Source organism: Trichechus manatus, unplaced genomic scaffold, assembly GCF_000243295.1.
Source record: "Trichechus manatus latirostris isolate Lorelei unplaced genomic scaffold, TriManLat1.0 scaffold00021, whole genome shotgun sequence".
NCBI lineage: Eukaryota > Metazoa > Chordata > Mammalia > Sirenia > Trichechidae > Trichechus > Trichechus manatus.
In genome coordinates, this window is record NW_004443957.1 from 16721860 (window position 1) to 16739951 (window position 18092).

Sequence of the window (18092 nt, forward strand, 5' to 3'; positions counted from 1 at the left end):
GTTGTGGGGTTGTTAACCAATGTCATAAAACAATATGTGTACTACTATTTCATGAGAAACTATTTGTTCTGTAAGCCTTCACCTGAAGTACAATAAAATAAATAAAAAAAAAGAGCTTCCAGAGTTGGTTAAAAGTAGTAAGAATGTTCTGCCACAACAGTAAAAAGAATTCATTTCTACTTTCTGAGGATTTTAGGTTCAGTTTGAGGCTTCAAGATAAAAGCATTCAGCCCTCCAAGAAGGAGAAAGAAAGGACAGGTACCCCGAGAAACTAACTGTAGAGGCCACTGAGGAAACAAAGGTGACTGAAGAGGTCGTCTTCCGAATGGTCAAGCAGCCACAGAAAGCCCACCTGCCTGCAGACCAAAAGCAATTCGTAGAGAGAGGGAAAAAGGGTGGTGAGGAGGACAGGTAACAAAAATGATACACTTTCAGTTCAGCTTTTTTTTTTTTTTTTTTTTTTAAAAATACACACAGCAAAACATACAGCAATTCAACAATTTCTACATGTACAATTCAGTGACACTGGTTACATTCTTCAAGTTGTGCAACCATTCTCACTATAATTTTCCAAATTATTTCACCACCATCATCTTAAACTCAAAGAGCCTTGGTGGCACAGTGGTTAAGTGCTCAGTTGCTAACTGAAAGGTCGATGATTTGAACCCACCAGCCACTCTAAAAGAGAAAGATGTGGCAATCTGCTTCCATAAAGATTACAGCCCTGGAAACCCTATGGGGCAGTTCTAATCTGCCCTTCAGGGTCACTAGGAGTCAGCTTGGTTTATCTCAAACTCACTGCCCCCTGAGCTTCTCATCTAACTTTTGGAGTAGCTGTTGTCAATCTGATTACCTACAGATAATTCTTTAGAAGAGTACAATGCTCAAGGCAAATGTTCTTTATTAATTAAGCTAAACTACTGTTTGGTTTAAAGATGACTTCAGAGGAGAGTTTAGGTTAGGTTTAAAGACTACCTCAGGGCAACAGTTTGGGGGTGGGGATCATCCAGCCACAATGGCTCTAGAAAGTCTACATTCCATGAGAATTTACAATTCTGTTCTATACTTTGCATTTCTTGATCAGGACTCTTTCATAGAATCTTTGATCAAAATGTTCAGTAATGGTAGCCAGCACCATCCACTTCTTCTGGTCTCACAGAAAAGAAGGCATTAGGTTCATGGGGGCAATCAGACATGTATTCCAGTTCCTCCTCAGATTCCTGACTCTCCTTCTTCCTCTGCTGCTACAGGCAAATAGAGACCAATTGCTGTACCTTGTATGGCATCTAGCAAGTTTCTAGGACCCCAGGCACTACACAACAATCAGTTCAACACTTTTAAAAATGTAATCACATGATGTGTTTATATACTGAAGATATAAATATCATAAAAGTTAACCAATAAAACCTCACCTCGCTTTTATCTTATTTTACTCAACTTCCATTTTATCACAATTCCTGGTAAAGGTATTCAGACTTGAGAAGAGTGGGTGTTAAGGAGGAAGAAGAGATAATTTGGGGTATAAGGCAGTGTAGAAGAAAAACTGGATTCTGGAGAGCCTTCCAGACAGCAAGAGGGCACGAGGCAGGGGAGCACATGGGGCAAAGAAAAAAGGAGCAGGGGCAGTACTTATGATGGGAGTTACAGACCATCCCCTTCAGCGATTCTCTCTAGGGCTTACCCCTCCATAGATCAGAGTCCCCAGCTGGAGCAATTAGGGAACCATAAACTTTGAAGACCACATTTCCTTACAGCAGAAGATGTGAGGGAATACATGGTGAAAAAATCTATAGCCGGTTCCTAGATTGGGCTTAAGACTACCTGTGTGCAGCAACAAAGACTGCTTTCAGCTCCATTTTACAGCACGTGCAAGCACTCTACATATTAGCAGCAAACATGCAGGGCCGAAGAATGTCAAGGCCCCTGCATCTTTATTAAAAAAAAAAAAAAAAAAGGTTTTTAAGTTACATTTTACCCTAATCCTGTGAAAGAAAGGCAAAAATTCTCCGAAAAGAAAGAAGGGCTTCACTTAGGCTGTGTGCTCAGTAGCACAGCAACACAAAGCAGGACAGTCATTCAGTGGGTTCTCTCACCTGGTGCTGCCGGCCGCCGCCTCAGTGTGTACTGGCTCTCCAGCCCCGCATTGGAACGACCAGGAGTCTGGGCATCCTGGGAGTCTGGGGCAGGTGGCTCCTGGGAAGCTGTGGTTCTGACACTGGCTTCCTCAGGGAGGGCTGCAGAGCGGCTCCCTAAGTGTGCATCTGCCCTTTCTCCCCTGTCACTTGGAGAACGGTTAGGATCTGGATCCAAGGCTTCTGCACCCAGACTTCCTGGATGGAAGTGATGCCCTTCTTCTCCATCCTGAGAACTCCACTTGGTCTCCTGTTCTGCTTCATCCTTTGGGTATTTCCCATCAGTTGTTTCATCTGCACTTCCTGGACCTATTACCTCTACCCCTTGGTGGTTTTTGTTAACACCAGAGGCAGGGTGTGGGGTCTGAGCTTCTCTGGTGGCACTTGCTGTGACTGTGGTCTCCTGTGCCTGAGAATTTACTGATGGGACATTTTCCAAATCCTTTTGAGAATCTATTGAGATAAAAAGTAATGATTTTTATTGAAAACAATCTCTCTATATTTTTATATTTTAATAAAGCTCCTAACAGCAATATTTATATAGATTTTTATGGTTCACAAGGCATTCTTCCTAAACCTTATTTCCCCTCACTGCCACGAAAAGTGATTAAAATAAACAAACAAAATTTATTATGATGTTAAAAAAATCTAAGGTATAACATTAATGCAAAACAATTCTGAATGACAGGACCAACTTTTGGTTATATTAAATACATCCTTTTCCCTAATGAAATAATGGGTCAAGACAATGACATCCATGGCAGCTAAAATTATTAGGCAAATGGCTGAGGAGGAGTTTTATAATGGATGAAGCAGACTGACAACATGTGAACCCACTGATCAATCTTAACATCACAAAAAAGAGGGAAAGCCAGACACCTCCTTATATGATGTCATAGGAAGTACATTATACCACCGAAGAAGTATTTGTGCCAAAAACTGAATCTAAATCTGATCAAGCCTCTAGATCTAACTATCAGTTTCCAAGAAATATAGGGAGTATATTTCCCAGAATGTGGGAAATTCCTAGCAACAAAGACTTTGTTTCTCTCATAATGGCAAGAACAAAGATAAACAGCAAGAAAGAGAGAGAGAAAGAGAAAAAGAAAGAGGTTTAACCTGTAGATTAAAAGAGATTTAAGAGACGTATCAATCAAATGCAACGTGTGGATCTTGGTTAGATCCAGTTTCAAACAAATCAATTGTTAAAAAAACATTTATGAGATAATTAGAAAAATCTGAATATTGGATAGTTGATGATACTAAGGAATTATTTTTTACGTTTTTAGGTGTGATTAAGGTGTTGTGATATTGTCTTTTTTTTTTTTTTTAAATCCTTCTCTTTTAGAGATACATAGTCAAGTTTCTATGATTTTCAGAATTTGCTTCAATTTAATGATATGGGGAAAGGAGAAATGAAGGGGTGTAGATGAAATAATAATAGCCATATCTTGACAGTACTTGAAGCTGGTTGATGGGTACATAGGAAAATTCATTCCACATTTTTCTCTGCTTTTATAAATGTTTGAAATTTCCTATAATTTAAAAAAAAAAAAAAGAGCAACCCAAAACATGTATCAACCAAATGCAAAGGGACTCTTGTTTAGATCCTGATTCAAACAAACCCAACTGTTTAAAAAAAAAAAAAAAAGAAAGAAACAACTGGGGAAATCTGAATCCTGACTAGATATGTGGTAATATTAAGGAATAATTGTCAATTTATTTTTTAGGTGTGATGATACTGTTATTTGGGTTATTTTTTTTGTTTTTAAATCTTTAAGAGACGTAAATTATTTACAGATAACATAACATAATGTCTGGGATTTACATTAAAATAATCTAGGGCAAGCAACAAGATGGTCCTTATGTTGATAATAGTTTAAGTGGGATGTTGGGTACGTTAGGGGTTCATTATACTGTTCTAAACCCATTGCCTTCAAGTCGATTCCGACTCACCAGCAAAGTATACTGTTCTACTTTTGTATATTTAAAAATTTCCATAATATAAGATTTAAAGTAAACATAGCCTCTTTCTCTTCTGAAAAATCTATTTCATATCTTATACACGCAAGTAGAAAGAATAATTTAAAATTTATCCTCTATAATCCAAAGAGCCCCTCTAAATATAGCACACCACACTTTTCTTAATATTATAAATAGAGCTCTAAAGATTTGTCTACCATCTTTTTTAAGATGCCCTGTAGTTTTCATAACCATAGGCTCCTGCTATTGGAGTCTCTAAAACATTTATATTCCTTATATTATGATTAAAACACCAAACCCGTTGCTGTCGAGTTGATTCTGACTCATAGCGACCCTATAGGACAGAGTAGAACTGCCCCGTGGGGTTTCCAAGGAGTGCCTGGTGGCTTCGAACTACCAACCTTTCGGTTAGCAGCTGTAGCTCTTAACCACTATGCCACCAGGGTTTCCATATTATGATTAGGGTCTGATATTATGATAAAATTCAGTAAATATAAAAAAAAAAGAATAGTCATAAAACAAATTAATCAAAATTACATTAATTGAATTAGCTTCTTTTCTACTTAAAACTTGAAGTTTTAGTCATTAGAGATTTTCTCTCATTACAACCCTTGTTTCCTACAGCACAAATCTCAGTGATGTATAAACTAGTCTTACCCTTTTGAGGATCACTAAGTCCACTATCGGTCATGTTTGTATTCTGCCTCCTTCAAAGCTTGGGATACTTTTTGTTAGTGTCTGGTGTTCCTTGAGAAGAAGTCTTGTTTTCTTCTTGTCCCAGATTACAATAGATTCATGCTTCCCATGGACCCAGGAAATAAGGCATATATATGGTGACTAAAATAAAATGCAAAAAATTAAAAGACTTGTTATACATTTAAGGTAAAAATGTCAGTTTCAACTCTATTAAATCTGTTTAGTTTTGAGTAATAGTTCCTCTCTGTAATTTTTCTAGTCAAGAAAAAATGCTTTCATGAGGATCATATTCCAAATCCTAGACTACAAACTGAAAAAACCTCCAGGCTATTAACCTTACATAGATGCCATAATCTAATACATTCTAGTATGGTTTAAATGTGTAAAATGAGACCAAGTGACCAGAATCTTAAGGAGAACATCTTTGAAATTGAAATAAAAAATATTTCTAAGAGTAGAAATGTAAGTCATTGCTGAGGTTAACAACTGCAGATTGCTCTTATGTCTTCAATTTCTGTCCCATGTAATTTTCTCATGGTCTACCTATCAGAAACTTTCATTTACCATTAATCATTAACAACGCACTGCTGCTACCTACAAACTAAGATGGCTGCCTTACAGTATAAGGAAAAGAATGACTTTTAAATACATATTTGGAGTTACGTCACTGCCTTCTTAGTGTTTCTCATAGCATTCTTTTGTAAAATATGGAGACAAATATCCCTTATGCAATGCCTTTTTATGTAACGCCCAAAGAATACTAATGTAAAAATTATTATGAACTATACAGAAGGAATAAAAATCAGAGACAATATACAAGCCATAAAAAAATTAATCATATTCCAACTGACAACAGCAACTCGAAAGGTTAGGTAAGAAGCTTAGGGGCAGTGAGTTTATGTTAATGGAGGAGGAACAATTTGGAAAAGGAGAGTGAGAATGGTTGCACAACTTGAAGAATGTAACCAATGTCACTGAATTGTACACGTAGAAACTGTTGGTGTACGTTCTGCTGTGTGTATTTTCAACAAAAAATAAAACAAATTTTTAAAAATCTTATTATTGTATAGTCAAATCTTATTGTCAAAAGCAATACTAACCAAATTTATCAGTAAATTACATAACCTTCATTATTTGTAAAACTGAGATTAAGGATCGCTGTGAGGACTAAATACTAAAATATGTGGAAGAGCTTTGTAAAGTATTACATTTTTTGATAGCCTAGTGAGAGGCTATCCATTTTCTTAGTGCTTTTCTCACAGCATTCTGTAAAATTTAACTTTACAAATTAAAATTTTTAATTCCACTAGTGTATAATAAAAGCTCTATATTTTAGAAGTATATGAATGAATGAATGAATGTATGAATGAACAGTGATACCATATATAAACTAGGAGGAAAGGGAAGAGTTAGGGCCTGGCCTTCCTTCTGCTAGGAACATGTCCCAAACCTGGAGGATTCCTTGTTGCCCCTTTTGTCTTCGTCAAGCTCCTGGGATTGGGCTTCTAGCTTTTATTTTCATTGCCATCATATCCCATCTTGGCTCATGATAGAAAATAAGTCTCTATCCCTTTCAGATTTCTTACATTTTTTTTCCTGCCAGTCAAAAACAATGGGTAAAATGTTTCCTAAGCACCAGTGACAAAATTTTTAGACTATTCACACTAACAATAAGGTACCTAGTAATAAAAACTGTAAGGTACCTACAAACAGATATGTAACAGATAAGCAAGAGAGGTAAATTTTATGGTATATAAATACCCCAATAAAGCTGTTTAAAAAAGAACTTTAAAGAGAAAAGTATGAAACTTTATAGAACATAAAGAGACCTAAATACACCTACTCCTCACTTATTGACTGTCTCGTTATCTGACATTTCATATATATGACAATAGTAAAAAATTTATTCTGTGCATTAACAATGTACATCTGGTAGTAACGAATGCTAAGATGTGAGGCAAGAGTAATGCTGGCTGTGAAGGTTAAGGTTATGAATCAATTTAACCGGGCCATGATTCTCAGTGGTTTGGCTGTTATGTAATGATGCACCTTGGCAGTTATGTAATGATGTAGTCAACCTCCATTTTGTGATGTGATGTAGTCATCTTCCATTTTCACATGATGCTGATTGTTGCATAATGACCTAGTCTTTGGAACCTAACCATGTTTATGTGAGGAGTGGGTATAAAGATACATCATGGTTATACAAAGTAAGACATAAAACCATTAAGTGTCAATTCTCTCCAAATAAACCTATAAATTCAATGTGATCTGAAACAAAATTCAAGAGTTTTTTTATTGTTGTTTCTTATGGAATGGACAAGCTGATCCTAAAATTTACAAGGAATAACAAAGGGCCAAGAACAGTCAAGACAATTGTGAAGAAGGAGGAGGGATAACTTTACCAGATATTAAGACTTAATACAAACTTACAGTAATAAAAACAATGGGGTATTGCTGTAGGAATATATATACAGAATAGGGAACCAAAAAACATAACCATACATATGTAAAGGAAATTGGTAAGTAACAAAAGGAAAAGAATGGATTTCTAAATATATAGTTCTGGGACAACTGACAATCCAAACTGGGGAAAAAACAGATTTCTAACTCCTATATCACACAAATCAATTTGATTAAAGACCTAAATGTAAAGACAAAACATGAAAACTTTCAAGAGAAAATACAGAATATACTTATAACCTTCAGGGCTTCTTACACAAGATACAAAATGCACAAACCATAAAGGAAAATTTGACAAATTTGATGGCACTGAAATTTAAAAATTTCTACACAAGTTATCAAAATCTAAAAGAGAAGTAATTGACTAGAAAAATATCTGCAACACATATAACCAGCAAGGGATTAATATCCAGAATACATAAATAACTCCCATGAATCTGTAAAAGAAAAATAAGTCTATGAAAAAGTGGGCAAAAGAGACAAATAAGCAGTTCAATGAAGTCTAATGAATATGTGAGACAAGTTGTCAGAGAAATGCAAATTAAAATGAGATACTATTTCTCAACCATCAGTTTGGCAAAAATTTAAAAGTCAGAACCCTGTAAAACCAAATGAGTCTAACGAGGTACAGGAGTCCAGTGACAAGGGCCAGAAGGCAGAAGGGGACAAGGAAGCTGGTGATAGGGAACCCAAGGTTAATTAAGGATATTGTTGATGTGTTGTGAGATTGTTAACCATTGTCATAGGGCAACATTTGTAGTAACTGTTAAATGAGAAACTATTTTGTTCTGTAAGCCTTCATCTTAAGTGAGAACAGAACAATTCGAAGAGCGTAGTCAATGTCACTGAAGTGTGCATGTAAAAATTTTTGAAATGGTGTATCTTTGGCTATTGGTATTTTCACCAAAAAAAAAAAAGGTTGAGAAGTTAGAGGGTTAATATGTTGTGGGTTGTTAACCAATGTCATAAAACAACATGTGTACTACTGTTTCATGAGAAACTATTTGTTCTGTAAGCCTTCACCTGAAGTACAATATTTAAAAAAAAAAAAATTTAAAAGTCAGGCATTACCAAGTGTTGGTGAGGATTTGGAAAGAGAGCTCACAAATCCTACTGACAATGAGGTAAACTGTTGCTACAACTTTGGGCAGCAATATGGCAGTTATCTAGTAAAGCTGAAGATACACATGTTCTACAAATCAGCAATTCCATTTTTAGATATATATCCTAGAGAAACTTTTGCTCATGTGCCTAAGGAGACGTGTATAAGGATGTCTGCTGCAGCATTGTTTAAAATGATGAGAAATTAGAAAATAGCTTAAATGTCCATCAATAAGGAAGTGGATTAAAAAAAAAAGTGGCGTATTCTTAGCAAACGAAGTATTATAGGTAGCAATTAAAATGAATAGATATACATGTATCGATATGGCTAAATCTCAAAAAGAAGTTATAAAAGTACAGTATTATAGCCTTTATATGAAATTTTAAAAATAATACTATATGGAGTGATTGAAAAAGAATTGAACAATGGAATAAAAATGAACCAACTACTGATACAGGCCACAACATGGATGAATCTAAAAAATATGAATGAAAGAAGCCAGACATAAGAGTATATGCCAAATGATTCCATTGGTATAAAGTTCTAGAACAAGTAAAACTAACCTATGGTGACAGAAAACAGATCAGAAGTCACTAAGGGGAAAGAAACCCTTTTGGGGTAATGAAAATGTTTTATCTCATATCTTTATTGATGTTCATTGAAGTGGTGGTTACTCATCATCACATTTACAATCTGTACATTTATCATGTATTTATTCATTCAATAAACTTTATTTCAAATATCACTGAATATTTTTAAAAATGTATTATGCTATAACTAAGTTGTAGCCAAAAAACAATCTGCAAAGGAATCATCACAGATATTTCTATAACCTTACAGATGTTCAGTATGTACTTTTCCTGTTCACAAAGCACACATCAATCCTGTAGCCTGTTTCATTCAGACCTTTATAACATGCATCACTGTTCATAGTTGAAATGGCATTTCTTCAAGACTGCAAGAAGTCACATGATGGGGTATCCAGGAGATCTGGAAGCCACTGTTCCAGAAGCAGGACAATCTTTTGAACAGTGTGTCCAACCCACATTAGGAAATGTATTTATCAGGAACCTGTGGACTGTATAATGGAAGTGAAGCAGAGTCTCATCCTGATGGAAAATGGGGTTGATGGAGACTTTATAGCTGTAGGAAAAACCATTCATTAGCATGTCCAAAAAATGGTGTCTACGATTTTTTTTTTTTGCAAAAAAGAACTAATGAAGACACATGTGCTTCATTTAGCACAGAAGATATTTACTTTTAGCGAATTTCTTACAAGTTCAGTTGTGAAATACTGATTTTCAGTGCCCTCCATATGAGAACATTATGGTGGTTCATTTTTCCACTTAAATAAAAATGTAGTTTCACGACCAGCAGTCACCTCCTTCTCTGTGATCCTGAAAATAGTAGCAAAATGTATATTGCTTTAACTGTCTTCATCAGAGCTTGAAACGATCCTGTAAGGTTTTATTCTCCATTTATGGAACATGTACCAGATGGTAAGTGGCGGGATGCCTCGCTCAACTTCAATTTCCCGGGACTTCTCTAAAGAGGAACACAAATTTGCCCTCGCTGCTTCCTCTGCACGTGGCTGTCCTGTGCTCTGTCTTTTAAGATGTACTCTTTCTGCTCCATCTCACTGTACTGATGGTGAACTTTTTTACAACCTGATGGATGTTCATCTGGTACACCAAATAGCCTTTGCACTGCAGTCACACAATCAAGTTTAGCAGACTCCAATACACAAACTTGAGAAAATTAAGGGTAACTCTACAAATCGATGCATATTACATGTTTATGCATATGTATGTGTGTTACTAAGTAATACATTTTTGAAACTGTCAATTTATCACCTTGGTACATTGTTTACATATATATAAAGATATAATAAAAAGCAAACACATGCATGGAAAGGATACACATCAACTTCCATTTAGCGCTTTACCCCTGGGGAGGGAGAGAAAAGAAAAGGATGGGAAGGAACAAGAATGGGTTTCAACTGTATCTATAAAGTTTCTTTAAAAAAAAAAAAAAAAAGAACTGAGGTAAATGTGACAAAATGTTAATATGTTTTTATTTTACATCTGGGCACGTATGTATTTGTTATACTAGTCTGCAATTTTCTGTATGTTTGATGTAGTTTATAATTTCTTTTAAAATGAATAAAAAACACTAGCTTCTTTAGGAAAAAGTATCAAAAGGAAAAGGCTTATAATGGTAACTCTTTCAGCTCACACACAACGGACATATACTACAGAGGCAGACTTCCGCCAGCTGGAGGAGCTAGGACAAGGAAAAGCTGACTGCCGGAACAAAATTGGGGCTGAGAGAGCAGTAGGATTTCACCCACTTTCCAACCCTCCACACCATCCTGAAAACCTGTAGTCTTGCCCTGCGGACCAAGGAGAAGGAAGTGGGTAGGCGAAGAGAGAAGGGACAGGTAACAGGAAGCACTAGGATCTGCAACACTAAGATTAAAAAAAAAAAAAAAAGGAAGAGAGGAAATTAGTTTAGCAGCTAAGAAGAAAACAAAAGAGAATCAGTCATTCCAGGATGGTAGTTTAGATATAAAAAAGCCATCATGATAAATGTATGGTAGTCAGGATTCAATAAGTCAGTTTGTCTTTTTTTTTTTTTTTTAAACAATCTTTTATTTTAGTCTATGATGCCATTTTAGGCTCTAGGGATAAAAAGATATTGTAGCCCTTAAATGATATGCAAGCATGCTTTGGAGACAAAAAACACATAGAACATACACAACAATAAAAATTTATTGAATGCCTTCTCTGGGCCAAGCAGCGTTCAAAGCTCTTTATGTATTAACTCATTGAATTCTCACAACAATCTACGAGGTATGGACTACTAATATTCCTACTGTTTTACAGATGAGGAAACAGACATAGATAGATTAAGAATCTTTCCCAAGAATATACAACTAGTAAGTGGCAAAGTCAGGATTTGAGTGCAGGCAGTCTATTTAACTTAACATTCATAATTACAATAAACATACTACAAAGCCCCGTAAGTCTGGAGTGCTTGAATCTAGGCTCGAATTGTGACTCTAACACATATGACCTGGGTGCATGCACAGATCCTTCAACTTTTCTGAATCTGCCTATTTCAGTTTTGTGGAAATTCTCAGGTGATATAATAGATGTAACTGTTTTACGATTATGATTATAAATTAGCCAAAAAATGTGACAAGGATCTGCCTTGGGTCATCCACCCCTCCAGATCTCTCAATTTTTATACCTAAGACCATCTGACTAGCAACGACAAGCTCAACCCCAGTCCCAAAACCAATCCAGTCCTTCATCTGAAGGATTTAAGTTTTCGGTAATGCAGCAATTGGCTTTTATTCCTTGTTCTAAAACTTATTCCCTAGTTCTAGTTCTGCCTTGTTCCCCTGTACCGTTTCCACTCCTAAAGACTTACCATGTGCCATACGCTTGGTATATGTTATCCCATTCAAACCCCACAACTGTATGAGGTAGGTTTCACAAATGAAGAAACTGATACAGAGGTTAAAATGCCCAAGGTCATTTAATAGTGTCAGAACTGGGACACAAACCTAGGTCAGCTGACTTTAAGACCATTATTTTTCCTCTGTAACTAGCAGTTTTCAAGCTGTGTTTCCAAGATTCCATGGAGACTCAAGGGCCGCCGGGGAGACTGGGGAGATGGAATGGGTATGGCTAACCTCACTTTTATGGATAGCTGTAACATATTGATTGGCACATACTCTTTGGATGTCACGTAATTCTTTTTTGTCTGCCTGCCTGCCTGGGCTTCCTTCTCCTATAACTTAGAGATGAATCTTAATCCAGTCACATCCCATGACAGCCACCTCTTTGGTGTATGTATTTTCTTCACAGTTTGCCCCAGCATGGTTCCATTAATCCTTTCACTCCCAGCTCTCCAAAAAATAACAGGTATTAGTCATAAAGGTCATTGTAGAAATGGCCACACTATGGAAGTAGAGACTAATATGGCTCAGACAATCTAAAGTGCTGGATAATCCCCCAAGTCACTTGCCAGTAAATTTAATTTTAGCAAAATACTCGTATTTCAATAAAATTCATTATTCATACCAACTATGAAGTGCACTATTCTAGAATAATCTGCAATATTTTAAACCAAGTGAAGTCATACTAAAAAAACCTAAGCTGAAAAGCTACAAAGCTCCCTAAACGTTCTTCCTTGCTCAATTTTATGAGCTCTACCACACGATGCTGATTTCTGAAAGCTGATGATATAACAGGTATGTGATAATGTAATGATGTCTGAAGGTGAAGTACCCTTGTGAATATAAAAATTAATATTTTAATTTATCATGCCCATATACTCACACAGCTTATGACACCAAACAGAATGGTTTGTGAGGACAGCTATGTAACAGTCCTGTTTATTTTAATGGAAAAAAATTTGAGTTATAACCTGAAATATCAACAGTGACCTTTAGTTTGACAATACGAATCTTTTTGTCATTAGCAAAGTAAAGTACAATAACTATTACTACCTTGCAGTGTTATGAATACTCAGCACACATCCTTTTTGAAGCTAGATAATTAAACAGCCTGGATGTGCTACTGTTGTGTTTCTGACAATATAGTCCATAGACCACCTCCTGTAAGACTCTCCAGATGTGCTATTATAAAATGCAGATTTCTGGGCCCCATGAGCAGCCTAAGGAATCAAAACTTCAATGGCAGACCAAGAAATTTACATTTTTAATAATCCCTCCCCGGTATTTCTTAGGCATATTAAATTTGGTGTAGATCCTTCCTCATTTGTCTTTATAATTTAAGAGAGAGAATGGTTAAAACAAAAACGAAAAACCTTTCATTGATTTTGCTGATATTTAAAATGTCACACACACAAAGTGTTTCTTAGTAATAATATGTCCCTGTAGGACAAGCATTCTTTAATACCTGAGAATTTTAAGGGGACGAGAATATTGTTCATAATACCATCCTCAAACGCACTATTTCAAAGTAAATTTTAATTTTTTAGGAAGAGCTTTAGGCTGCTGAAAGAATTCTTAACCAAGGATCAACGATAAACTAACTAGTCTTCACTCAATTTAGTAGTCCATACAGTTTATTCAGCAATATAACAAGAGAGAACCTCCACCATGATAAAGTAGATATAGGAAGGATCTATAGGGTACATTCTTCATACAGACTAACAGATAACTTAGGTTTCACAACATGTGCCAGGTATGATTTGTCGCATACCAATAGCCATTCATTCCCCACTTCTATCTTCTGGTTTTATTATGAGAGGCAATATGCCCTACGCAGGCAATGTTAACCCCGCGCCCCCTTCTGCCAGGCTTTCCCAGGCTCCCTTGTAAACCAGTACTGACTAATGAGATGTACAAAGAAATCTGCTAGGGATTTTGAGATTTTCTTCCCAAATACAGGGACAAAACACTTGAAAGGAGAAAGCCTTTTGCCCCCTAATTCCAGCCATTCATTGGGATTGAAATGTCTGAAGCAGCAACAAGCCATATTATTATACTCATGAGAAAAACAAAAAAAAGCCAACATGATAAGGATCCCAGAGGAAAAGAAGAGAAAAGAACCTGGGTCCTTGATAACATTGTTGAGCTGTTACCTAACCATTTACTTTTTAAACTGTTCAGTGACCTATGAGATGTTTTCAATAGCCTTTTCTAATTTGCTTAACCCCCATTCTAGTTCCATGATTCTCATTAACAAATGAAGGCCAGAAAGTGGCCAAAGTCTAGCAAGACCCTCTTAGTTCTAAGACAGATGGTTCCCCTAGACTGTTCATAATATATATATACATAGGCCTGAGGACTCTTCCTATGACATATTTTAGAGTACAGGTACTTTTCCCTTCCAGGGGGAGGGTAATGTAAGTCTAGTCACCGCAAAGACAGGATAGTCTTTGCTTATGAAGAGCCAAGTAAGTTTCTGCATGTTTTTGTGTAAACTGTGTAGGTGTTGCCTGATAGAATGTGACGTCTCTGACAATGACCAGTAATCAATGTCACAGGCACAGTGAAGATGGGCCAAACAGAGACAATGATGAATACAGGGAATACATGAATAAATGGTGTGTGTATGTGTGTACATATATATCATCATCATCACCGATCAATATATGCTGAATTTAGAACGTAGCTTCTTATTAAAGTGTAAAATGTCTAGTTGTTTTACTTAAATAGTCTAAGATCCAGCTACGTGAGGATGCTCTCCCACAAAAGTTAGAAATACCTCTATGGAGCCTCTCCTCTAGAACTAACTTGTCACATGTCAATAATTAGGCTGTGGAACCTTTAGGAGGGGGTAGGCTAGTTCCAAAACATCATATATAGGGAGCAGTATTAGTTTGGTTCTAGATAAACAGTCTGGCTGGAATACTGACTTAATTCATGCTGAACTAAATATGCCTACGCCACGGAAGCAGATCCAAAGTAGTAACAGTGCGGGTCATATTCAGAAATGAGTTATTTTTCCATCTCCCTTGGGGTACTAGCACAAAACCCTCTACAGTCTCCATGACTTTGATTATTTATGAAGTTATTTGCTTTGGTCAAGTTTTTTGTTTAAGGTTTTGTCTGTGCTGGTCAAGACTAACTGTAATGCAGGGTTAAAACCTGCTACTCTGGATTCATGTATTCTTTTTCTAACCAGGGGTGGACCCAGAAGAAACGGGTGGCAAGCTTTTTCAAAGGTCCACCTGGTGAGATTTTGGGGAGCCCACTCAAGTGGGAAAGACCAAGGAAGAACAAGGCTTCTATTAGTAGGATTATCAGGATAACACTCAGGGCAATAATCAGCTCTGTTAATACGGTCTAAGAAGACTTGGTAACATTCATTTTCAACAAGTTCGGTCTGGTACAACCAATGGCCTAGTTCTAAACTAGGGAACCACTGTTGTCCACAGTCAGGGCAATGTGAATTATCTGAGAACATCTGGGCCTAGAAAGACAACACAGAGGAAGCAATGTAACAGCAAGAGGCAACAATGGCAAAGAGAGACACCCAAACAACCAGTCCTATTACAGGTTTGGTTTAGCAATTTCTCAGTCCAACCCACATTAACTTGGGAGAGAATTAAATTCGGCTTGCAGCTCTATGCAATTCTTTGATTTCGTCGTCTATTTTTCACTCAATTGTAACTCAAGTCTCTGAACTCAGGGACCCGATGCAGTCAATAATGTTATCAGTCACTTACAAGCAGCACAGATCTCAGAGTATATCCTTCAAATCCCAGCTTCTCAAGAAAAGACAGGGCTCTAGTATGAATTAGTTTTTGTTGCACGTTATCAGTTGGTGGTGGTGTCACACAGAGGCACTCGGCTTACTCTGCTTTGTTGGTAAGGTTAATATATCTACTTGGTGAAACAGAGGAACTGACAGGTCCAGTGGGTCTTTTGTTGGTGCTGGCACTCTTGCCGTTGTAATACTTGTACCCGAATCTTAAGGCGCTGGCACTTTAGCAATGTAGGAAGGTCAGGAAAGCCTGGTAGAGTCCTACTGAGTGTGGATCCAATGACGTTTTTCTTGAGAGGACCTTAATCAGGACCCAGTCACAAGGAAGCAGCTGATGGTGAGTTGGTTGGAGAGTCTGAGTATGCTTCACACACCTGTAAATGATAAAACTTCAGACCAGACGACTCATATGGGCTTTATAGTTGCTCACAATATTATTATTAGAAACACGCATTTGGGATTTATTTGGCTCAGTCAAGGTGGATGAGAATTGTCTCATGGGTTTCCTCATGAAAATTTAATATGGGTTCAAATCAATTTATCTGTTGGGAGTTATTCTTATGCTTATTTGGGCATTAGTAAGGGTTTTAGTTCATTTAAGATTTATACTAGCACTAGCTTAATTTTCTTTATGACTATATTCTTTTTTTCCACTGCTTTTCATACTTTGGGAATACTAATGTCTGCGTAAATGATGTTTAATCTGGTAAAACTTTGAGATTCCTTATTACCTCTTCTGTGAAATAGGTATTATATGTAGTATTCCCAGCATGGGAAGATGTCAATACAGTGTATCTTAATAATGGTGACCGCCTTTCAAAAATAAGCTCCAATCCATCCAGTTAAAAAGCTTACAAAATTACTAGATAATATTCTTAATAGCTAACCAAAGGAAGTTAGATGAAATCCTTTTGAAGGATGAAGAAACCAAATAGGGCAGGTCTCATTGCCTCAATAACGAAAGTTTGAGAAGGCAAGTAAGGTGAACAGTCCTGAGCTACTCTACTAAATTAACTGGAATTTGTAGATGTGATCATCATCTCTGTATTCCTCCATGACACTGAATGTAACATGTAAGTAAGGTGGGATAATACGATGTATGGAATACTAGATGGCTACCTACGGAGTGCCACAGATAGTCAGAATACAACGTATATACCCTTTCTCCAGTGTTCTTTTTCCTTTTGTGAATTTGGGGCTTGATCCTGTGAGAGTGCTAAAGAACATCAGGAAGGGCATGGGTGTTGTTAAAACTATATAAAGATTTGACCTGAACAACAACAAAAAAGATTTAGCCTGAAAAGCAGAGGGAGTTACAGTCTTAGTTGTGGTCAGCCAAAGCACTTTCATTACAGACTATGAGTAATGGCTCTGTGATTCTGAGATTTTAAAATTAAAAGTTTTTAAAAGAGTTTCTGACAGTACCACAATATGGGGCCCAAATTTTGATGGGAGCCTCAGATAAGGTGAAATAGAGAGTCGGTGTAGACATTGATGGGTTTTTTGAGGTCAGGTAATAATGCATGGATGAAGGCTACCAATTCAGCTCCTCAGGCAGAGTGGACAGAAGGTAGGGTTCCTGGCTCAATGATTTCATACTTGGTGATGACATAGGGCATAACAGATTCCCCTGAGGCTCTTGTTGTCAACAGCCATCAGGGTAAAGGTTTCAGTTGTTGAATTGAGAAATCTTGGGTGTTCAGTCATGGTACATACAGACAATGAATAAAACCCATACAATCTTGGAGCTCATAAAACAAAGAAATCAGGAGTAAAATTACGGGACTAAGCCTGACATTAAAAATATAAAGAATTTTGGATTTTGAAGGTGAAACCACAACTAGATAACATTTCACATCCACCAGACTGGCAAAAATTAACAAATCTGACAAGGGGCGCTATATATGCTCTTGCCAAAAACACCCCTCCCAGGTCTCATCTCCATTGACAGGAGTCTAGAGGAAGCCCCAAAGCTCCAAGAGCTCAGAATAAGTTCACACTTTCCCCAACTTTCACTCCTCCAACGTCGAAAGTCAAGCAAGCACCAGAGCTCCAAGTATTCCTGAAATTAAAAGATTTGTTCCATATTTTCCAGACAAGACCACCCCTCCCCTAGTCCTCCAAACCACCATGAGCAGGAGTCAAGAGGAGGTCTGAGACTAAATGCTCACAGTAATACCAATCATTACCAGCTTTCTCACTCATTTCTTAGCCTTACTGCTATTGAGGGGGCCCCAGAAATGCTCCTGAAAAGACTCCCTATCTCCCTCCTCCCAAAATTCACAGCTTCACTACTATTCTCTGCCTGAAACCATGACAACCAGTCTCATCATACTCTGTATCTCTATTTATGTCAATCACCATATGAAGCGCAGGACTTCATGGTCATCCCTTATTCCTCATCCCCTCAGGTTTATATGGCTTTAAGAGCAGTGAGATAACACCTCCCCCACCTTGCTTTACTTTTTC

General features: G+C 37.0%; 2 protein-coding genes across 8 annotated transcripts in view; both read right to left on the reverse strand.

The window, feature by feature from the left end:
• LOC101354663 (torsin-1A-interacting protein 2-like) overlaps positions 1–18092 on the reverse strand; it is a 52267-nt gene that overhangs the window by 21504 nt on the left and 12671 nt on the right. For 5 of the 7 annotated variants that reach the window (XM_023728079.1, XM_023728076.1, XM_023728078.1 and 2 more), the window contains 2 exons: positions 4773–4952; positions 2094–2585 (listed from right to left, as the gene is read on the reverse strand). In XM_023728079.1, the coding sequence (XP_023583847.1) occupies positions 2094–2585; positions 4773–4806 (526 nt within the window). In that variant the 5' untranslated portion in view covers positions 4807–4952. Of the gene's footprint in view, positions 1–2093; positions 2586–4772; positions 4953–6261; positions 6657–15585; positions 15697–18092 lie in introns of those variants that run through there. The other 2 variants (XM_012554522.2, XM_023728080.1) reach the window with 2 other exon arrangements.
• On the reverse strand, positions 10838–15593 carry LOC101354320 (torsin-1A-interacting protein 2). The gene has a single exon (XM_023728083.1). It carries the CDS (start codon positions 15321–15323, stop codon positions 14928–14930), a length of 396 nt encoding a protein of 131 aa, XP_023583851.1. The 5' UTR covers positions 15324–15593; the 3' UTR covers positions 10838–14927.